The sequence below is a fragment of the Ursus americanus genome, chromosome 2, assembly GCF_024610735.1.
Source record: "Ursus americanus isolate L20-20 chromosome 2, mUrsAme1.1.p, whole genome shotgun sequence".
Classification (NCBI taxonomy): domain Eukaryota; kingdom Metazoa; phylum Chordata; class Mammalia; order Carnivora; family Ursidae; genus Ursus; species Ursus americanus.
This window is the reverse complement of record NC_142128.1, coordinates 82,298,554-82,322,130: the sequence shown is the minus strand read 5'-3', so window position 1 is coordinate 82,322,130 and position 23,577 is coordinate 82,298,554. Positions and strand designations below refer to the sequence as shown.

At 46.7% G+C, this 23,577-nt stretch overlaps 1 protein-coding gene across 2 annotated transcripts in view; it reads right to left on the bottom strand.

The window, feature by feature from the left end:
- Positions 1-688: 688 nt before the first annotated feature.
- CACNA1E (calcium voltage-gated channel subunit alpha1 E) overlaps positions 689-23,577 on the bottom strand; it is a 316,273-nt gene continuing 293,384 nt past the window's right edge. For both annotated transcript variants that reach the window (XM_087858243.1, XM_087858244.1), the window contains 9 exons: positions 22,167-22,272; positions 21,214-21,321; positions 20,548-20,648; positions 20,151-20,257; positions 16,245-16,356; positions 13,248-13,376; positions 12,024-12,204; positions 10,626-10,816; positions 689-9,253 (listed from right to left, as the gene is read on the bottom strand). In XM_087858243.1, the coding sequence (XP_087714369.1) occupies positions 8,711-9,253; positions 10,626-10,816; positions 12,024-12,204; positions 13,248-13,376; positions 16,245-16,356; positions 20,151-20,257; positions 20,548-20,648; positions 21,214-21,321; positions 22,167-22,272 (1,578 nt within the window). In that variant the 3' untranslated portion in view covers positions 689-8,710. The remainder of the gene's footprint in view (positions 9,254-10,625; positions 10,817-12,023; positions 12,205-13,247; positions 13,377-16,244; positions 16,357-20,150; positions 20,258-20,547; positions 20,649-21,213; positions 21,322-22,166; positions 22,273-23,577) is intronic.

The following is a 23,577-nucleotide window of genomic DNA, read 5'->3' as shown; positions in this document are numbered from 1 at the left end:
ATCTCTTCAAAGTCTTGGGTTGTCTCTTCCTCACTGAACCTGGCAGCTAAGCTAGTGTCCTCTTTCAGAGAGGAGGCTGGTTATAGGTCTTCTAGTCACGAAGCCCTAGAGTTGTTCCACAGAGTTCCAGTCTACTTTTAAACTCCTTACCTAGAGATAGAATTTTTCTGGTCAGAAGATAACTTGTTCTGTGGTTCCTGGGTGGCTCGATTGGTTAAGCATCTGCCTTCAGCTCAGGTCATGATCTCAGGGTCCTGGGATCCAGGCCTGCTGTTGCTGTTGGACCCCTGCTCAGTGGGGAGTCTCCCTCTCCCTCTCCCTCTACTCCTCCCTCCACTCATTCTGTCTCTCTCACTCTCAAATAAGATCTTAAATAAATAAATAAATAAATAAATAAATAAATAAAAAAGGAAATAACTTGTTCAGGGAAGCTGTTTGGGGCTTATTTTTGTTATTGTTTCCTCCAAGATAATACTTTTAACAAAAGAAAATCTTTTAGGGACAGGGTGTCCTTGAAACTTTGAGAAACTCTGGAATTCCTCCTAACTAGCTGGGCTGAGCAGATGTCAACCGACTGCACTCCAGGACCTGCTGCCCACTTATCCCGAGAGTCCTGGTGAGACTTCACTCCCGAGACCTCCCTTTTTAGAGACCAAAGAAACAGAGTGACTGAGGGGAATCAGGCCGATTAATTCTTTACAACAAGGTTTTATTTATTCTTTTCTTGGACCCCCTCCCCCAAAAAACATTAAAGTTGTTCATCTTTCTTTTATTTTTAATAATTTTCCTTTTGGATCCAAACGAGCATTTATATTACAGGATATCCACCTGGTCAACATGCAGTGCTGAACTCTGGCTTTAGGAAAGATGCACCGATACTCTGGGCGGGCCAGCGCTGGCTGCCATTTAAACACCATTCCTGAAGGGGTGTCAGGCTGGCACACCACAGTGGATGCTGCCCATAAGGAAGTGTCTCAAGCATCTTGACTCACGTGTATTTTGTAATGCAGGTGGCAGCGTTGTAACAGCCTAAGGCAGAGCACCCAATTTCCCTCTTGATCCCATCTTACACGCTCCTCCTTTAAGAGCAAATCAAGGTGGGAATGGCCTGACCTGAGGTCCCAAAGGACAGAGGGCTTGGCCTGGACACCCGCTGGTCTACTTTTTTGCAATGATATCCTTTTAGGCTAGTACCGGTGCACCCTTCATAGTTTGAAATCTCTTCCTGATAAAGCTCATCCTCTGTCCCACTCACCACCCTTCTCCCCTCCTGTGGCATTTGCACCACCAGGAAGATGAGTGAAATCTCTCCACTATTGGCACTACTGTATCGAAGAGTTGCTAAAGTCACAGAGATTGTCTTTGGGCTGCTCTAAAGCAGGAAGCTCCTTTCTCTCCATCTCCCAGGTCTGGAAAATTTGTTCAGGGCTCTATTAATCCTCTGAGGCCTTCAAATCCACTACCTTTGGTGAGCTTAGCAAGAACTGCTCTGAATCCAGTATCATGCTAACAAGTATCCCAGTGATCTAGTGTTAAGAGACTGTCTCAAGTCCCATACCTTCTGTTCCTGAGACTAGCTGGTATTTTCCACCTCAATCCTGTCTTTGTTCTATAGCTTATCTTCTTAGCCTCTGTCCACATTGCCCCAGCTACAAAAATGCCAAGTAGACTTGGTGCATTAGATTTTTCTCCTCCATTTGTGTTTCTGGACGAGTTCCAAATTTTGGACTCAATTTGAGTGGAGTTGGACTGTTTTCTACTATCACCAAGAGGGAGGTTCCCCTGCAATTGCAGCACTTAGGGTGGCTTTGTACAAATTTTGGCTTGTTCACAAAACACCAGGATAGAAAAACACCAATTGAAGTTTGGCCTGCAGGCTAAGTATATATCCCCATTGGTAGCCATTAAAATTGAATGCCTATGTTTTTACTAAATCTGCTGGGATCTGCTTAATGTGATATAATTCCATATCAAATATAGCTAAGACCAGAACTACTTGTATACTTTAATTGGCAGTTAGATTACATTGTTTAGCCCTCATTTCATATTACCCTTATGTTTTTTAAATTGGTTTAATGGCACTTTGAAATTTTGGAGTGTGTTTTCCTGCTCATCCCTTGTACAGATTTCTAATAGACTTCCTTTGGGCAGTGGGTTCCTGTGTGGTACAGGCCATCACTATAAGAAATCAGACTACTGGAAAGAAAATTGAGTCACCAGATAAGGTCAAATTTGGATTTGGCAGCTGTGATTTAGTACCCTTTCAGTTTTGGGGCCCACCTCTGAGTGCACTGAGGAGGAAGTGAGTAGTGCCTGGTACAGATTCTATAGATCTGGTTCCAGAATAGAGAGAGCAATCCCTTTTCTCTGACAAACTGGCAGAACAAAGAGAGACAAAAAGATTCCTGTTTCAATGCTGGATTGGAAGAGAGGTTCTTCGTGAGGATCCTAAGCGTGAGAGAATGGTTACTTGATCTCAGACTGGCTTAAGTGTCCACACACACACACAAAAAAAGATACCAGGAAGCTCTGATCATGAAAACTCAACTTCTTTCCTGCATTTAAGAGAGAGAAAAAAAAAAGTCTTGTTCTTTTTTTTTTTCTAATTAGAGAGCTAAAAAGAAGAGGAAGGGAAAAACGGAACAATGGTTGGTGAAATTAAAGCAAATCTGGGATTCAGGTTCCATTAAACATGAAGTTCTTCCAAAAAATGGAATGCTTATAGCCATGGCCAAGAATTCCATAGGTCCTTAGTGGGATATAAGGAGAGAAGATTTTTACAAGTTGATTTGTGGAGACTAAGTATGTTAAATGATGTGACATTGATTGACTTACAAACAGTTGACGTACCCATGAATTAGCCAAGCATTAGTATTTCAGTTTTCTTAATAGGGAAATAAAGCACGAAGATGCAATACCTTGCTGAAGGCACGAGTACAGAAGGCTGGGATAGAATTATTTTTGACTCCCAATAATTTTCAGTTACCAGATTACCACACTCTTATCTTCTCAAGACATAAACTTTGTATTTATTGGTTAAAGATATCCTGAAAAAAAAATCTATACCCATTCTATTTCCTTGGCTTTCACTGAAGTTTTCAGGCTGTTTTACATTAATCTAGGTTATATTTTAAGTCCCTAGAAACAAAAAACAGAGGCTGACTTAGAAGGAGAAAAAGACAAAAACAAAACCCAAAAACCACCAGAGAGAGAAGATGGAACTGGTACTGTGTAACGTCAGATTTTTGGCTCAAATATATTAAGTTTGATGGAAATTAATTAGGAAGTGATTCAGAAACACTGCAGAGTACACATTTATCCTTCATTGCTATTTTAGAATGGGTCTGTTGCAAAAATCCAAACAAAAAGATCACAAATAAAAATAAAGAGATCCCCATTCCATTTTTTAAAAAATCAGACCTGCTCAACTCTTTCATACCCCCAGAAATAAGAATTCAAACTTCAATCATGTATTTACATAGTAGCATGGATTATAAAATCTTTTTGCATTTAGAAGGTCAGGATGCTAGGGCCGCCCCCAACCCCATTTTTAGCATGATGGAAGGGATCAGAAGGAAGAAGACTACAAAAATATAAGGGCAGTTTGGAGGTACCCCAGCCATTCATTTGCCTCTGCTGTGAGTCTCATTCAAATTTCTCAACCAACTGGCTTGAGTTTTGTTAAGAGAAGCTTTCCAGGCCCTTTGTGTAGGTTGGGACAATCTACAAATCTGTTATCTTTGGCTTGGCATGATTTCTCAGGGATGCCTGTCTCAGAGTGTCAAAGCAGAAAGGACTTAAGGGAAGAAAAAGACAGCCATCAGAAACCAAAGACAGTTTTTTTTGTTTCTAATATTTCGTGCCTCCTCCCCCATCCATGTGGTATGTCTGTGTTCTTCTGACTGAATGAGTGACAGCACATGATGAGTGATGGATCACCCCAGCAGTCTTCAGCTGAGCCCCAGGATGCAACCAGCAAAGCCATCAGCAGGGACTCTGTTAGGGTAAATGGCTACAGTATACAGGGTGGTTCGCCAAAGAAAAAAGAAAACTCAGAAAGTCAGAGCTGCAGATACAGGCAGCGCTCATTAACGTGGCAACCCTTCTGATCATATCATGCCAAGGTTAGGTCCTAAGTCCTGAGCTAATTCTGTGTGGCTTTTGTTAAGAGTTTCAGTGTGGAGATCTCTTCATCCAGACCTAGACCTGGTTCCTCATGGGGCTCTTGTCTGGAATTAAACCATCATGCTTTGGCTACGTGCATGGGGACCCATTTCTCTTTTTTCTTGCCTTATGAAGTCCTCACCTGAACTCATGCACAGTGTGCAGTGCCTGGGAATCCAGGAAGGAGGATGGACAGGATCGAAGAATCTGGTGAGGAAGAGGCTACCGCAAGGCATGGAAATGCCTCTCCTCACCAGGATTCTTTGTGCACAGGGGCACCAGGCCTTTGAGGGTCTCAAAACATAACAAACATGAAATGGATAAAAATAGGGTGGAAATCCATTAACCTTCAAGTCTCACAAAAATCCCAGCAGAATAGATGACTATCTGCTTCCCACCTGGTATACATATGCCTTTTCTTATTACGACCTCATAGTATTTATTATAGCTAGGCTGAGAAATTAAAGAATCTCAACTTATCCCTGGCTCAACTCACTAGACAAATACTCCATCCAAAAACAAGACATCCAGAGCAGACTTTAGAAATAGGATGTAATGGAAAATTGAGAACATTCATTAAAAAACCAAAATTATTAAATTTTGGTCCATTATGCCAGGAGAGACCTAAATTCCCTGAAGTAGGCTTTCATCGAGTATGTGGACATTTCATATACCCCACTCACACCAATAGTACTGCACCTTATACTGTTTCAGATCACCTTGTGAATGTTACCTGGTGAGTTCTCAACTATTTTTAAGAGAATGACGCATTCCCCAACAGCAGAGGCAGGCAGATCAGCAAATAAGCTTGGACTTGGTGGATTTAAAACATCTCAGGAGTTAAGTCAATGATAACATGCAGCAAAACAAGAGCTGGGATGGGAGAACAGAAGGCAGGGACACTGAGGCTCATCACAAAGGCCAGAGAAGAGATGGATGTGTATAGAAAGAAGATGCTGAATGGTGGAATATGGGGTTGTCTTTTTGTGGTCCTAGAGTCAAGAGAAGGTCTAATCCAGAACATCTGGATTTCAGCTTCAGAGAAATGTTATCAGTGATCTCAGTACACCATAGGGACTCAAGTGGGGAGAAGTGAAGCCTAGAATAGAAATAGATTCTTCAGCTGGAAGAGTGGACAGACCCACATTGGGCAGTTGTGTTCATGGCTTACGTTGACCCTTGGTGGGGGGGGGGTGCTCAAAGCTACCATGTCTTCATAGTGTAGGTAATTCTATCCTGACCTTGGCTCACAGAGCATCTTGGCCTAGACACCCCTGTGTCTGAAAGCCTGCTGGCATTCTGCCCTTGTGGGGATTGAGAGAGGGAGACCTGTGAATTCCCCACCAGAAGTCTGTCTGGAAGTGAAGAGAGGAGTATTTAAACCCAGATCTAGTTAGAACATCTCTCTACCTTGGTTTCTTTTCCTCCTCTTCTCTTTTCCCCCCATCCCTCCCTCTTTGTTTTGAGGAGATGCTGAAGACTATCATTAGCAAGGGAAAGTGGACATAGAGCTAAAGGCTCTTTTGAGCGGACCTGCAGGACTCAGTTTAATCCTACTGCGTATCTCCAACCGTTTCCAGTTTGCTCGGTATTTCTTGAGATGCTGCCATACTTTTTAATCCAAAGAGAAGCATAGGTTTTGAGATCTCAAGGGCCCTCTTTTCAAGGGAGACAGAAGAGGCAGAATCGGACATGTAGGAAGGGATGCCCTGGTCAGCTATTAGAGGGAAGGGTTAAGGTCACATTTATTAAGAGGTGGAAGGAAACAAGATGATAATGAATTCAGTGACTTCACAGAAAACTGGTTTTTATTTTCTGGTCTTACTAGAATGGTAAATGCAGGCTAAGGGATAAGAAACCCAATTTCTTAGAGGAAATTGAAAAAGGGAGTTCCTAAGTTCATTGGTTCTAGAAAAACCCCAGTGGTTGGTTGGGGGACCGCCTCTGCAAGGCTTGACACTGCTTCGTTCGAGACTCTGGTGTTTGTGTGTATACGAGTTTAAGGAGTCCCGGAAGGGTTCCTGGGACAGTAAATTTAGTGTTCATAATGTGGTTTACAGGCAAATTCCATTTCTGGCAATTGCTCTGCCAGGCTAAATTCCTCCTCCTGTTGAAAGGGCATAAGAGAGCACTTCGTTCCTGTTCTCACACCACAGTGCGACAGGCTTGCTGACTCAGAGCGGCTGTCCTGTTGGAGGCCTGTCCCCAGGGAAAGCTGTATTTCTGAGGGGGAAGAAAGCAATTTTGTGCACAGAAAACAGCCCACTGCAGCACTTTGGCATGAAATGACAATGGACAGAGGAAACCTTTAAAATAATACAAGGCCCAGCATCTGAGTCTTATGTAAAGGGCACACCTGTTCGGATCAGGGTGTCCGTGGTCACGTTCACATGGCCCACTACTCCCGAGCACGCAAGTGGTGAGCGGGAGAGGGAAGTGAAAATGGACAGAGGGTCTGAGAGGAGGAGGTTTCTGTTGTGCCTCTGTGGTCTCCTGCTCTGGGGCTACTTTGATGTGGGGGCTGACTGGGGGTCATGAAGCTCCATTCATGGGGGGGGGGTATGACCCATGATTCTGTAGCCACATGGTTGTATTTGGCTTCTCAGGGTGGATGCAACTATGATTTAGTTCTATTTCAACCAAAACAAAAACACTTCAGAAGTAAAAAGAAAGAGGCTCCTTCTAAGAAAAATAACAGCCACTCACTTCTCCTCAAGAGGTGGAGTCTGTCTTGGCTGGAGGAGGATAAAGAGAGTATTGACCCACGGTGATCTCAGGACAGGGGAGGGGCCTGGGAGGCAAGCTCCCCCCGCTCATGGCTGCCAAGGGGAAGCCCTGCCTGGCACCCTGCTCCAGCAGGTCCTTCCAGCCACTGGGAGGAGACTGGGAGGAAGTAGAGGGGATGGGACATTTCCACCAGATAGAGTGATGCACTTCCCTGAATGGACAATCTATACAAGACGAGGAATGAGTAGCCAAGAAAGGCTCTTTCTCCTTGCTTCTGAGTTTGATGGGTGAAGAATGACACAGTGGCCTGAGGCTGGCTTCTGCCCAGCTCTTGCTTTGGGGAGAGGAAAAGCCTAGTCCCAGCCCTAGGAAATATTCAGGGCCATGGGGACCCCAGTCCCATTACGTTGTGTGATGAGGCCCTACGTTGCTAGGAGGAGCAGCCCAGGTCTCAGCTGAGGTATATTTACTAATCACCTTCAAACTGACCCTTAGTTCACAAACTAGCTGCGAAGGGTCCCCCCTCCCAGGAGGTCCTCAGTAAACTCAGACGGACTCTCTCAAGGAAGTGTCGCACTGCCTGCCTTTCCTCTCTCTCTAGAAGTCTCTACTAGGTAATGTATGGCACACCTTGGGTATGTGTGTGCTACCTTCTCAGGGAGTGGCAGGGAAGGCTGGACCTGTGGCTTGGGCCCTTGCTGCTTGGCAGAAAGGTCCACTGCCTCCTGGACTACAGTCTAGGTTGACATTCAGCCCTATGTGCTGATACAACTATAGGACTGTTCCACATTCTTCTACACTGGTTGGAAAACAGACTCTGCCTTAAGTGCCCCCCACCGCACTTACCCCACCCTCAGAGATCCCTTAGGACCAGCATTTGCAGGGCTAAGACCTGGCAGAGCACGGGGCTCCAGCAGAAACGCTGGACTCACGCTTACAGCGACTGGTGCTCTGGCCACAGGGTTAAATGCTTCTAAAATATACCCTTCCTGGAGCCTCAGGCATCTCGGTGGAGCCTGAGGGCCCTCCCTGGCCTCTCCTAACACAGCACCTACTGAGTAGGTGACAGGCTTCAAAGAGACAGGACTGTCCCTCTCAACACCCTGCCTTCCCTCCATCTCTTTGAGCCTATTCCCCACGGTCTGGGCTGCTGAACTATAGCTTTGCTCACCCAGACCAGCCCTTGCTGCTGCTGCCACAGCACCCTGACCCCTTCTTCCACTTCAGCTTTTCCCTCCTGGCCTCCGCCCCTTGGCACCTAATGCTCCTGAACTTCGCCTGTGCTTCTCTGCGGGAAGCGAGCCAGAGGGGAATGCAGAGATGCCAGAGTGCCTGCCCCGCTGGCCGCTGGCCGTGGTGCTGGCTGAGCAAGAGCTGCTGAGGGAGGAGACCCCTCTGCTGGGGTCTCCAGGACTCCCCAGTGAAGAGCCAGAGTCTTCCAGGCTTCCCAGGGCAATGGGCGTCAATACAGGCCAGCTCCATCCCTCCACGGCTTACAGCAAAGTGGGAAGGGGCAAGGGGAAGCAAAGCCATCCTCGTGTCCCTCCTGCCCTGGGAATCCCCCTGCACATCCTCATCTTTTCTTTCCCCGGCAAAGAGGCAGAACGTGGGCAGGGCCCATCTCAAAAAGGGAAGTAAAGCAATTTGGCGGGTCCCACTGGTTTTCCTTTTGTCCCTTCGTTCCTCTGGTCTAATAATGCATGGTGTCCTTCCATCTTCCTCCTCCCTCTTCCTCCCCCCCGGGCAGCACTGGCTTCCCAATTCGGTCTTGGTTTTCTCCGGCTGAGAGAAGAGCATGCATCGGAGGGGGGAGCAGCCTCTAGCACTTGTCGTCTTCTTCCGTGTCACTCAGGAGGTCGCTGACAGCCCCACACATCACACCTGGCCCTGGTCCCCCGCGCCGCCGCCGCCGATAGTGCCCGTTGGGCATCTGCCAGCTGTGCCGCAGCGGTGGCGCTGAGCCGATGGTGTTGGAGCGGCCCAGGCTGGTGGCCACGGCGGCTTCGAAGGTGAGCGTCTCCTCCTCGCCACAGTCTGAGGCGTGGGAGTCTTCATGCAGGGCCAGGTAGGGCTCGGAGATGTAGCGCTGTGGGGAGGAGTGCTGGCCCTGCGGGACATGCCGGGAGCTGGAAGCCTCCACCAGGCCAGGCTCTGTGCTCTCCAGCGCCTGGGAGGTCAGCGGGGAGCCACCCTCGCTTCCATCAGCTGGGGGAGAGATGCTTCCGGTGTGGCGCAGCAGGGAGCTGTAGGAAAGGAGGGGCCGAGGCTTTGGTGGAACAGGGGGGAGCTGCCGGCGACTTCGTCTTGGGGTGCTGGTGTCAGAGACGGAGGGGATGGAGCTTTCACTCAGGGAGCCTGTGCCCTGTGCAGCGGGACAGACATGGCAGGTTAGACTGCACCTGGCCTGATCCCTACTTAGGGCCCTGGTAAGGTCCCTAACCCTCCTTACAGAGAGCCCTTGGAGCCTAGGGAGGGAGGTCTGAGCTGGGGTCCCTCTGTGACAAGTCCCCTCCCCTTAGGAAGGGAGGGACTGAAGGAGACGGAGCGGTCTCCATCGCGGAGACCAGGGCTTGTCAACTGAAGCTGCAGCTACAGGCTTGGCAGGTCTGGGATGGGGCCCGAGACTCTGCATTTCTAACACGCTCCCAGGTGCTGCTGGACCATGGAGCGGCCACTTAGAGGAGCAGGATCTGGAAGCTCTATATATGTAACAAGGAGCACACTGAAAGCAAGCCCTGTGACTCTGGAGAAAGACAACTCCATGAAAGGTGAATGAATGCTAAGGGGTTGCTGTCTGGGGCGTCTTTCCTGGGAATGCCAGTTACCTTCCCTCATCCTCACTTTTTGCCTTCATGTCTTCAGGGGCTGGTTGACGTTAACTCAGCTGCTGCTTCAGGCCTTAGCTGACCTGCTCGCCTAGACCCAAGTGTCCCTGAACCCAGAGCTGGTAAATGAACCTTCTGGAAGGTGTTTCTCAAAGGTGTATGTGACTTACGAACCACCTGCTCAGAAGCTCCTGGGGAATCCTTTCAACTTTCGGCTTTTCCCTTTCTAGCTGGTTTCACTACTAAAGCAGAACCCTTTAGGTCCCAGGAATATGCAGTTATAACAAGCTTTCATGATTCTGTTCACTAAAATTTGAAAGCCACTGCTCTAGAAGGAACTCCTCAACTGCCTCTAAAGTCTACTCCAGTGGACCTCCTCCCCCCCTCTGGGTTCGGGCAGCCCCGAAGAGAGTTGGAGCTGGGAGTGAGGAGAAAAGCGGGTGGAGCGAATGTTTTCACATAGCTCTGGTAGTGATTTCTTAGGCGATGGCTGGAAGCTAGGTGAAGGAGACTGAACTGATCCAAATTATAAATCCTGTGCTGAGAGATGGATCACCATTGGAACTACTACTAAGGATCACGCAACCGGTCAAAGAAACTTTTCTGGCTAAAGGTGAGCCTTTTCTCCTAAATCTGGCTTAGATGTTTGTGAACTTACTTGTGACTTTGTACCTCTGGGTTCTGAGGACTGAGATGGAATGACTTCTAGATACCATTGTCTTTCTTCTAGATTTCTGGTTTTCTGTGAATTCATATCCTTTCTGAGTACACAAGCATGACGTAGCTAACTGCTGCGCACAATGGGTATAGTTTCTTGTGAAACCAAGGATGCCCACATTTTGCACCTAATGTTAACAGATCACCCCTCCCTGTCTTTCTACAGGGGCTCCACTTCCTGTCCACGCTCACCTGTTGGTTGGGGGTCTGCGACCTGCCCTCACTGGGAGACCTGGACTGCTGGCGCTCCGGGGACTCCCAGTCGGCCTGAGTCCCTCGCTCCTCTGAGTTGCAGCGGGAGACGTCGGGAGAGAGAAGATGCTTTCGCTCTTTTGACCGTCCCCGCTCTCTGCCCCCTGAGCGGTGGGTGTCAGACTTGTGGCCTGGGAGAGATGACAAAAGCACCTGGTCACAACTCCACCCATACTGGCCTCTGAACATAAGGAGATGTCATATGGCCTGGGTGGGCCTGGACCCCTGAAGAACCCTAGCTTCTCCAGGCATGTCAACAGGTGATCTGAAAGGGAGGCAGGAGGGAAAGGTTGGAAAATGACCCTTTTGTGAAGAGGAAAGTGTGTAAGTTGCCACTGGAAAGACACATATATGAAAGGATGCACTTAGTTCTCTTCTGCTTCTGTTTGCGCTAGACACAGTTAAGACAGAATCTTTGGCAACGATATGGCCCAGGAGTTCTCTATGTCCTATACATGGGTGTGTAACTTTCTGGAGGGGAAGATGGCATCAGTAAAGGGATAGAGGTCAAAGGGTTTCAGTCCCATTTCTGCCACTTACTGGCCCTCTGATATAGGCATGTCACTGCTTTTTGATCTCTCTTTCCTCATCTAGTAAAATAGAAACCGTTAGAAAATCATGAGCATGCTTCAGACTCTATCAGTATGACCCTTTTCCTTAAAACAAAACTCAAAAACCTAAAAAAATTCCAGGTAGCACTATCGGGGTTGAAGCGGAGTTGGTGGTTAAGAGGCCAGCCCCTGCCACGAATGTGTTAGAGACCCCCTAAGGCAGGGTGCCTTGGTGGCCCAGTCAGTTAAGCGTCTGTCTTCGGCTCAGGTCATGATCCTGGGGTCCTGGGATGGAGCCCCGCATCGGGCTCCCTGCTCAGTGGGGACCCTGCTGCTCTGCCTACTTGTGCTCTCTCTGCCAAATAAATAAAATCTTAAAAAACAAAAACAAAAAACCCCACAAAACCCAAAAACCCTAAGGAACTCCAGTGGTTTTGCAGAAGGTCATCTGAAAATCTCATATTTTAATTATACTTCAATAAAAAACTTAAGATTATATTAGTTTCAGGTGTACAATGTAATTGATTCAACAGTTCCATACATTTTAATGATTTCTATAGCCCTACTCTGAAAGAAAGACATTTCAGCCTTTCTGATGAATATAGAAGACTTTGTTTCAGGATAAGTCAGATAGGGAACTCTCTCCTGGTGAAAGTGTTCTTTCTTCCCTTGCTTTCCTCAACCTGTATCTTTATCTGAATCCTGTTCTAGTGATTTTCAGTTCTTGTCAGACTTGGTCAACAGTGCAAGAGCCTGAAAAGAGGTTAGCAGGGAAGACCCCCCTCACCTGAGTCAGAATTCAGGCGATGAGCTGACAGTCTCAGCGAGGAGTGGTAACTCCGGCGACGTGACTTGTAGGTGTTTTCGCTACTTCTCTCCATGGAGAATTCCTCCAACCATGAGGAATTTGAACGCTTATCCCGAATCGTGGAAAATGAACGTCTCATGGAGGTAGGATCTGTCACCACCTGGAAACAGGAGGCCCCAGAAGAACACAAAATCTGGATTAATTACAGAAAAGGTCTAAAAGTAAGGAAGAAGTGAGATAGAGATTGTTGAAGATTGCAAGTTGCAACCTCCCTTGAATCCCTCTTGCTCAGATCTTAGCTGGCAGAGAGTGTTCTATGCTAGGTTAGCATAGACAGTGAGACTTATCCAGGGTCGTGTCCTCGTGCTCAGGAAAGCAAGCAGCTGAGGGTACAGTGCAGGCTTCCCATAGAGCCATCTACCAGAGGGACCCAGCCAGGACCTCCAGTGAACTTTGAGCCACTTTGAAATATGTGAGGGCAACTGTCAAAATGTCTGCACCATGAAAGAAGCATAGCTTTGCCTTTTATTTGTTGCTCTCACCAGGGAAGGAAGGCCCTGCCATGTAGCACAGGAGCTTAGGAGAGCTTGTAGCTGGACGGCATCTAAGAATGCCTTGTTCTCTATCATCCATCCCTGCCCCCCAGCCCCACCTTAAACTCTGGCATTTTGATTTGCCACAGATGTTAAAACAGATCCACAAAAAGTTCTTGTCTCTGTCAAAACTCGATGTAAGACAGACAGACAGAAAAAAGAAGCCAGGAAAACAGACAAAGAAATGAGGCGTGGCCTGCACTGGTTAGGACAGACAGTCCTGACACAGAGCTGTATGTGTAAGTAACTGCATATGTGCTGGGGAAGCCAGGAAAGGTGGAAAGGGAAAAAAAAAAAAAACAAAACAAAACCACAGGGAAAATCCTGGAAAATATTTCTTGCATGGCTGGTTGAGTCTGGACGATGTTGAGCCCATCCAGAAGGAGTTACACCGTTTTGCTGGCTAGACTTTTAGGGTTAGGCTTCACTGAAAACACACTGTGGAAGGGCAGGCTCTAAAGAGAAGGCCCATGAGCCAGATTTTGCTTACAGGGAAGGAATGGGGGCAAGTCGAGGGCTCACCTGAAAATATCAGATGATTTTTCATAACCCACCAATTCAATATAGTCCAGGATGCCACTACACATGGTAGGTGGTGACAGCTTTTTACCTGGGGATCCACAGTCAGGCGTGGCATAGAGGATGCCCTCCCAGATCCCGTATGCTCCTGGGTGTCCGAAGGAAGGTAGATGCCATGGCTAGAGGACTGCACGCTTTTTAATTCACTAACCTCTGGCTCCTGGAAATAAACACACAGCCAAGCTTGTGGGACTTGGTTCCATCTCATTGCTTCTCACCTCCAGTGGATGATTCTGCCTCCTCCAGAACAAGAGTGGCTTTTAGAGAGAGACTTGCATCTTTAAGGTCTCAGTTGTGTGTGCATCTATGTGTGCACACGTGGTACACCAGATGTCCCAAACAGAAAGCTCTACTGGGGACTGAAAGGTAAAGAGCACCTTTTCAAGTATTTTCTTATTTACCACTAAGCAGCTCTTCAGATTTTAAGGCTTTGTAAGACATTATCAGTCATAATTCTTCTTAGATATGTGAAGTTTACTTTCTGAAAGTTGGGAGTGTTTGGTGGGCTTATTCTTTTAATTTGATGCTATTTATCAAACAAAAATACTCTAAGGAAAGTCACCAATTTCTGGTGTCAAATATATCATCTCAAACCTTAAGACACACAATTTTATTAGCTGAGCAGTTTTTCTTATTGAAACCATTCAAACAGTGTGATAGATGATGGCCATGTGTCAGGGTGCTCTAGACTAATGCAGTCCAGTAAAAATATTATGCAAAATGCCTCTGTAGTTTTAAATTTCCTAGTAACTGCATTTTAAAGTTTTAAAAATAACATCAAATTTATATCTATTTATATATAAATAACAAATTTAATATATTTTATTTAGCCCAATATATCCAAATATTCTCATGTCGACATGTAGTCAATCTAAAACTTGGGATATTTCACATTCTTTTTGGCACCACGTCTTTGACACGGGCATGTATTTTGTCCTTATAGCACATCTCAATCCAAGTGCTCACTGGCCACATGTGCCACTCTAGAACATTAGAATTGGAACTAAGATGTCAGCTCTTTCTTTTAGGTGATTTTCCTGGTTTAAGAATGTTAGTTTGGCAAACGTACATGATCCATACAGATAGCTACTGTCACTGCATGAGGGGTAGAGTTGACTTAGAAATGTTTACATGGGCCACCAAAGAGACCTAGAAATATCCTGGACATCTGGAGATTTTACCAGAAAAAAAAAAAAAAAAGCTATTTTATATTTAGAGAATGACACCCTAAAAACCTAGTTGTTTAAATAGGGCACTGCTGAAGGAAAGGGTGCCTGAAACCCCGCTCAGCCTCCAAGACCATGTGGCCGGGTGGTTTCTGGTGTGAATGGGAGGACAGCCCTCCTAGGACATGTGATATGTGCGCTTGAGGAAATTCTAGTGTTTGCAGTACATGCTTTATAAAGCACACAGGTCCGACTTAAAACAGACGTGGTAACAACACTGCAGCTTGTGGGGTGTGAGAGGTGGGATAAGACACACGCACAAATCACGGCCACGCCTCCGGATGGGGAGCAGGGGCCCCAGGGGATGGTCAGGAGGACACAGTGGTGAGCGTGTGGCACGGGCTGACACCTGAGCTGAATTACAGACACCAGTACTGACAATGAGATGAACACAGATCCAAAAAGTCCTGGCACTATGGCTCAGCCCTGGGGAACCCACAGAAATAATGATGTCATAAAGAAAGCCTCCCTGTGAAAGAAAGGACACATTATTGAGATTTTCCCAGCCAGACGTATCATCAGGCAGACAAGCTGTAAAATGCTGAGAGGCACTTTTAAGACTCAAACTATCTGTACCAATTAGTCCCTGGTGCTAAGTTCCTCATAAAGGAAGGCAGGAAATTCATCCAAGGATTCCTGCCTACCAAGAACACCCAAGGTTCTCACACCCTGAGAAGGTTTGGTCTAGCAGTCTCCCAAACAGCTACACAGAATTCCCTGTCTCAGCAGTCACAGGAGACGGAATCACCCATTTGAGCTACCGGAGGGTTTTGCCCCCTTTAAGGGTACTTATGCCATCAGACATGCACTCCATAAACAGGCCAGTCCCACACTCCACCCACAACATCCAGGATGGCTCTGGGGTACACGGTAGCAGTGAAGGGGGTCGGGAGAGAAGAAAAACACAGATGAATTATAATCAAAGTGACACAGAACTCAGGATAAGCTGTCTATATAGACTTTTGCAAATGTTTGATCTTTTTCTTTCCAGGCCCACGAATATTTGGGCCTTAATTGTAAGCTCAGGAGGGAACTTAATCTCAGGACTCCTGAACTAAGGATAACAGTAAAGTCTATTATCATTGGGGATCAAAACACAAAGCTCTTTTAGCAAAATCTAAAGGTCAATGTTTCCCCTCCTTTCTCGAAGCTTAAACTTGATTCAAATAGGTTTCTCAGGAATTTTACCATTTATGCTAATGAAAACTCTAGGCTCAGGGGAGGGATTTTAAGGACCTCTTAGTATGTACTTGATTTATGGAATTGTGACCAAAAGGGACGCACAGAAAAGAGCCAAGAGATTCGTCTGTAACTCTTGGCAGACAGCTCGTCACAGTCACGTGTGCTCCCGAGTTATCCAGGAGGTAGGCATCTCCAGAGGGCCGGCATAGGGCGTTCCTGTGTTTCCAGAAGCGGTACCTGGCTACACTAAGTTGTCCATTTGGTTCCACTCATTCTGATGGTTCATCCTAAGGCTTCATATCAAAGGTAAGATTTTGTGACTCTTGCTTCTACATTTGCTGCTTACAGGCATAAATTACGAAGGTTTGGCCTGAAGCGATCTAGGTTCTTGCAGCAGGTAAGGAGCCTCTGGGACTGTTAAAACCTGCAGAGGGAGCATTTGTCAGAGAACATGAGAAATTCAGCCCCGAAAGGAGAGACAGCAGGGTAACTAACTGGCAGGACTATCAGAAAGGGTTTTCCTGATAAGCCATAGCTATGAAATAAGATTTGGAAATGAGAGTGGGAGGGATCAGGAAACCAAGGAACTATTTTTGAGGTCATGTAACTCATTCATTCACCAGAGACTGCTGTTCCTGGAACTGTCCATCATCGGCTGGGTCCATACAAGCCAACTGGAATATTTCCTGGGGGGAGAGCGGACTCATCGAAGGGTATCCACTACGGCCGCTCCTGAAAAGCAACGGCAAAGTAAGAGGTAATGTATACATGAGAGAAAGGGAAAGTCCTGTCATAGCTGCCACTACTAATTCCCACCCCAGATGGGACTTCCTTTCCGGAAAGGGCAACACCCGTCAGTATTTGCTGGCTTGATAGGCCAGTAACTGACAGGGGGCTGGACCCTAGAATAAAAAAAGTTAAAAAAAAAAAAAAAAGCATCGTAAAGGAGAAGCCACTGTTTTCAACCTGCATTTGGAACCATTCATCATTCTGCTGGTGACTAGCCGATCTGTGACAAACGACATTATTTGTCACACTCAGCCATATGGAAGACCAATGCTCAATTACAAACCTGTTTCTGCTCAGTTTCTCCTTTCAGGAGAGAAAAAAAAAATACTGTAGTTTAAACAGTGAACAGTTTGTTTAAATATTAAGCAGTCATGGTCTTTTAAAAAATTTCCTGTAGTCTCAGTAGAAATATGGTTTTATTGTGCCAACATCCTTGACCAAACTAAACAATTCAATGCCATGAACATTTACTGAAGGCCAACTCTGTGCCAGGCACTATGTCTGTTGGTTTATGAACTGGGTGGAATGATCTCAGAGGTGGTGGGGAGGCGGTGGTAACATCTGGGTTGATGGTTATGGAGGAGGATACGTAAATGGTGATGAGGTAAGAAGCCTCTGAATGAAAGCTATGGCGAGCTGTCCCGGTGTGCCTGTGATTAAACCAGTGTTGGGTACCTGCAGACGCTCTTAGCCAATGGGATCCATGGGGCTGGTTAGGAGAAAAAGAGGTAGCCAGTCTCTCCTGAGAAGATGCCTGTTGCAACCACTCACTGCTACTAGCACAGGAACAGGTGCCCTCTGACCTACTCAAGAATGCGGAGTGAGCTTCCTGATGGTGGGAAGAGGGACAGTGGTCGGGGACGGGGCCGCAGCTCTCAGTAATGGTGGAGCTGGAAGGGAGGGATGGGCACCATCTTGTGCTCCAGGGACAGCCATTTCATAGCTGAGTGTACTGCACTCATGAAAGCATCTACTGGAAAATCTGAGGCATGAACACATTCACTTAAAAATAATCCATAGGCACAATCTTACCTTGACTGGGATCACAGGGAGAGATCTGAAGAGCAAAGAGTCGCCCCACCTGTCCCCTTGCTGTCAGGAAGATGTTTGCTGAATTTTCACAACTGATACAGAGCAATCTGACATTTAAATGACCTGCTTACATGTCAATCCTCTTCCTCAGTGTGCCTTCTCCTGAGAACCACTGGGAGCAAGATGGACACTGCTCTCTGAAAAACCACAGAATCCCCAGTAGGGAGAGAGGACCCCTGGAATCACTGAATAACCTCCTAGAGTTGAATAACTTGAAGCGAGAGTGACTTCCTACTTTAAAAACCGTGTTTGGAATCTCATTGTTGGGATAAAGTCTGGAACACGGCCTCTCATGACCTAGTTCCTACTCTGCCTGAATTTTTGTGCCCTTTACCTCCTGCTTCTGAATTTCAGACACACTGGACTCTCTGTTCACTGAATGGGCCCACCCGGCTTCTCTCTGACTCAAGACATTAATACAGGCTGTTCCCAGAGAGCAGAATGCTTCTAACTCCCCTGCCCTCTGCAAACTTTTTTCATGTTATTTTGAATTCTTCCTTCAAAATTCACTCTGTTCCAGAAATGCTCTCTGATCTCTGCCCCCATCGCCCTCCCGCCCCGCCAGAACTCAGGTGGACACACATTTTGCCACACTGTTTCCTTCCTAGTACAAATCACTGAAAAGGACAACTCTTCTTCTTTCCAATAATTCCGTTTCATGACTGGCTTTCCACCAGGTGTAAGCTCAGTGAGGGCAGAAGGTCCTGAGGACCAGGCCTACTGTTCCACCGCTGTCCCCCTTTAGGGAAATGTGCCAACATCCACCCAAAGGCTTATGCTGGAAACCTGTAGGTCATCTTTGATTTTTTCCCCCCCTCTCCTTCACTCCCTGAGGCAAATCAATCACCACATCCCATCCAGTCTCCCTACTGATAATATTTCAAGTCTGAGCATCTCTCCCCATCTCCTTCCTGTTAGTCCAAGCCACAGCCATTAATAATTCACACAATTGCAGTCACATACTAAAAGCAGTTCTGTCGTTCAAACTGTTCCCCTCTGATCCGCGTCCACATTGGTTTCAAGAATCATCTTTGAAAAGCCCAAGTCTGTTCACGTCACACTAATGAGTAAAACCCCATGATCCTTAGATAAACCCTCACTCCTGTCTCCTGCTTATAATACTTCCCCATGCTGGCCCTGATAGAGCTCATCACCCCAGATCTCTGTGCTCCAGTCATCATGACAGTTTTCAGGTTCCTGAGGCTTCTTTCCCTCTCCCTTCTCTTGAAGACCATGCCTGCGAGTCTCCTTAAATGTTATTTCCACAGGGAAGCCTCCCCACACCCTGGAACCGGTGTGCTGCTTCCCTTCCGTGGTATCACACGAGGCTACTCTTCTGCATTTTAACCTTCATCACTTCTGTAATTTCTTTTTCAAGATTTGTCTCCATGGGGGCCGTGATTGTGTTGACTGCTAAATCCCCAGTGCCTGAGCCAGCTCTTCTGTCATAGGGGATTTTAATAAATATTAGTCAAATCAAGGAGTAAATGCATCAATAAACACAGGAGGAGTTGGACTGATGCCATGGTGGGAGTTAAATACGGCAAACTGTTGGGGTGAGAGAGATCTAGGTGGAGGGGTGTCCTCTCTTTCTAAGCCAAGGCCCTTGAAAGACACTGTACGTCCCCCCGAGGACTTTCCACTGCTCCAGTCATACCCCTTTCCTACACAGACCAAAGACATCTCCTGGTTTTCTATAGACAGGAGAATCCATACCTTGCTACTTTATCACATCAAATATCTTTAAAAATGAACAATAGCCTTGGTCAGGATGTTGGTCTTTTGCTTCTCTTGCAAATGTGTTGGATTGTGACCTCTGAAATCAATGCTTTTCAAAAACAGGTGTCCAGCATCACAGGCTAAAAGGAATTCATGGTGTGAGAAACCACAAATGGCATTCTGACAGAGGTCTCGAAACCAAGCCCTGATTTTATTTCCCTGATAATTACTGAGGTTGTGGTATTTAGTGATTATCGGTTCCATGAGAACAAGGACTGGGACTGGGTTAAACCCAACCGCAAAACCTCACTCACTTTGGGTAGAGAGATTCCTGCCCCTTGGATACCTGGACATGCTTGCTGATGATAGAAGTTCAGGTTATAATGAGATATGTCTGCTATAGTAAATCATGTATGACTAACAACCAAGTGGGGGCTAAGCCTTGCAACTCAGAAGAGTTGGCAAATTCCTTAACCGAGGCTTTGTTTCTACTTCTGAAATAAATAAATAAATAAATAAATAAACATATATATATAGCCTGATCAAAAGTTCTTGTTCATTACAGATAACAGTGTATTGGGAATACTCTGGAGTTAGGAATAACAAATTCCAGTTCAGCTTCCTACTAGCCACATGGCTTTGGGCAACTTATTTCGTCCCCAGTTTCTTATTTGTAGAGCGAAGACACTAACGTATGTCCTTCTTCCTTTGTCCATTCACAGTGCTCTCTCTCGAGCTGGCCCCAGGACAGAACACGCCATTACCCTTGCTGAAAAACCATTTTAAAATAAAAAATGTTGTCTTCTCAAGCTCAGAGAGAGGATCACTTGGCTCAGACTATTATTTTCTGGGCATTTCTGGGCCTGCGCAATGGTGCCGGTGACCAGATGCAAGCAGGATGGCTGTGGAGTCCTCGTTATACTCACAGGCCTGAAACAGGGTCCTGCTGGAGATAGGGCAGGGCTTTGGCATTAGCAATGATCTCCTGAGGCAGAGATGAGGGCTCCATGCGCTGGAACATGGGTGCATTTTTCTGTGTTAAAAAGTGGGAGGGAGGAAAAAGGAACTCATGTGACTATGGGGTCTACCAGCGAGGGAGTGGGAAATACCATTTACTTGGGTAAGACAGGATCATGCGTGATCCTCTGATCCCCTGGGTTTCTAATCCCCAACACCAGAAAGTTCCTGGACCCTGGACCCCAGCCTGTGCTTCTGAGCACCTGCAGAGCACTGTACCCCAGGGAGGCGCAGGCTTGGTCCTAGAGGGGCCCTCCCATGACTCCTTGTGGCCCACCCACCTTCCCTGCTGTCAGTGACCCTCACCTGTTCCTCCAGCTGCTGCCTCTGCTTCTTCACCTTACTCTGTTTATAGTAGTCCATGATCATCATTGCTGCATAGATTTTGCCCACAGTCAGGTCAGAGGCTAGAACCACAAAGATGGCGTGGAAGGGAACAGGGAGAAGACAGGTGGCAGACAGTGAGGATACCTCACAAGTTTCCCCACTCTCTGAAGCAAGCTTGCTCCCTCAGCTACCCATCTAGTCAACATTTATGGAGATCTCTGTGTATGCCGGACCCTGGGGATACACAGTGACGAGGTTCCAGATCTGTCTTCGGGAAGGTTGCACAGCCACCCGGTGAGGGTAAGGATGATAAACCACATATGAGTAAGCATCATCTCCACTGGTCTAGAGTTCCATCTCTAAGACACAGCACGCTTATTCCCAACTGCATGGAGGTTTGCTGAACACTATACGTACTTGGAGAGAGCTATGCCCCCAAGAAGTTGCACCCACAACTACAGTGACCTATCTTGAAAAAATGTTTTCAATGCCTGCAAAAGGGATGAAAAAGTGGGGCATCTGGGTTTCCTAAGGATAAAAGAGCAACCTTTCCTTATCTCCTCGATCACTTCCTGTTCCCCCAAAAGACTTGACTGTGGCATGCTGAGCCTACAGGACAAGGCTACCCAGGAGGAGACCCCACACCTTTGGGCATGGGCACAAGCAGATCTAGCATCTTCTGGGACAGGTGGGGCCAAATGGCCAGGGTCTCCTTTTGCAGCTCCGAGTCTAGCTGCTGCCTGTCTGCACCACCTAGAAGAAGATAAATTTTAATAAATAGAACAGACACACAAATACCCAGGACTGAGTGAGGAGGTGGGGGTGGGAGCTGAATCAGCATGGCACCTCACATTCTCAGAGGAAGTCTTGGCACTTAGTGACAGTGGATCTTGTAATATCAGGTCTTTCTGCTGAGGAAGCAGAACACAATTTGGTTCCCATTTTTAGTGACTCAGGGATATCCTGCCACAGAGATCTGAAGCCCCAAGACCAAGAGCAGCTTCCTCATTCATTTGAAACACCTCCCAGGTGCCTAATATATCAGAGGGAAGAATGAGAAGAGCCATAAGGAGCCTCCCTTGCCTCATGAGACGTACATCAATTCTTCCGGCAACTCTGACTCCATAGTCTGAGTGACCTGATTTTAAAAATGATTTGGATCAGGCAAGAGCAGGAAGGCTGGAGGTCCATCTGGAAGTAGTAAACCTTTTTTCCCCTAAATTACTGAATCAGAAGTGGAGAGGAGCAAAGTACTGCCCCGATAGGCCCTGCCACGAACCTTCCAGGGCATTAGAGATACCACATATGAAGAAAAGGACAGCAATCAAAACTCAAAGATTTCTAGAATGCCTATTATATGCCAGACACTGAAGATCACATGCTGGTAAAGCCGAAAGGAGCCTTAGAGATGATCAAACCATTCATTTTTCCAGGAAGAAATGGCAAACATGATAGTTATTGAGTCAGAGGTGAAACTAGGACCCTGTATAGCTTATTTCCACATCCTGGCGCTGTAAGATGGATGAAGTTCGAACACCTCCATCCTATGCCAGCTTGTGTGAGTTGTTCCAGAACCCTGTTTTCCCTCCCCAGCTCACCTTTGGCGATTTTGATGTCCAGAGCTGTCCGGATCAGAGCCATAAGTGTGGAGGTGAAGTGGACGGTCATGTCCTCGGCTACTGGCATATTCATCAGGACCAACCTCTGTACGAAAGAGAGAAAAGAAACAGCAGGAGGAAAAAAAATATCGAAAGAAACCTTGGTGAGAAAAGAAGAAAAGTATAGGGGTCAAATGCAGAGACAAAAAAGAAGGGCAAGGATTCCCTGTCCCAGGTCCCATCTCCTCTCCCTGCTTCTCACTTAAGGCTCATTCGCTATGTAGTTTGTTTTTTCCTAGGGAATGTTGCCGAATTCCAAAAGAAGGGGGACTAGTCATTCTGCAGGACTCCTCCATGGTCCTAAGAATGTCTTTAATAGGGATGGAAAGTGATTTCTAAAAGAAGTGGCTCAGAGAAAAGAGTCAGCTCTGGGAGGTGACTCCATTCCCTGATTCAAGGCTGCTCTGTTTCCCCTTGTCCCCTGGATACCCCCAAAACTCACATGGAAAGATAGAGATGGGGGAGATTTTGCTTTGCTTATCTGACTTGAAAGATGCATCCTGATGCCCCCTTTTTGAGTCTTTAAAAGGTGAAATTTGCCAGCACATGATTAAACATGCATAAGTCCAACTTATCCAAAGGATGAAGTGGAGCAGGATGGAAAAGAGGGAGAGTGCAAACAGGGTCTAGGGGAAGAAGGCTGGGGAGCGCAAAGAAGAGAGAATGAGAGAAGGGTGACCAAGGCAGGAGCAGAGTGGGCAGGCCTTGTTCCCTTCACCCAAAGGAAGGGATCAAACTGAAATGGCCAAATCCACTTTCCAGAGAGTATCTTGCTTTTGGAATCCTTTAACTTTTCCTCCAGGCCCCATACCCCCTCTCCCATCAAGCTTCATCCCGGAAATTCAAAGAACTCAATGCCACATCCCACCACCTGGTCCTTTTGGATGTGGCCATCATGAGCAAAAAGGATGCCAGCCCAGAAGCTGCACATGAAGAGCCATGTCCTGGACCCTAAAGGGTCCTGTTCCAAGGAGATGCTCTCTGGAGCCGTATAACTTGGAGGTAGAAGCAGCAGAAGGTCCTCTGGCAGAACCACCAGCCTAGCAGGGAGGGACGTGTCTCTTCCCAAGGCAGGATCTCTAATGCTCCATTGGAACATCTTGCCTAATGTGATTCCACAGACGTGGTGTCTTAGAGTGTAAAGTCAGTTTCTTGTTTGTATCTTGTATCTGAGTGCCATCTCTCTCCCACTTCCTTAAGCTTCTAGACAAGTGGCAACATTGCTGGGGTGCATTCCTAGATGAAAGAGCTCCAGAGTGCTGCGTCAGTCTAAACGCCATACGGTAACTATTACTAATGGGTGGAGAAGAAAATCAGGCCCCAAAGCTCTGAGTACCCTAATGGCAGGTAG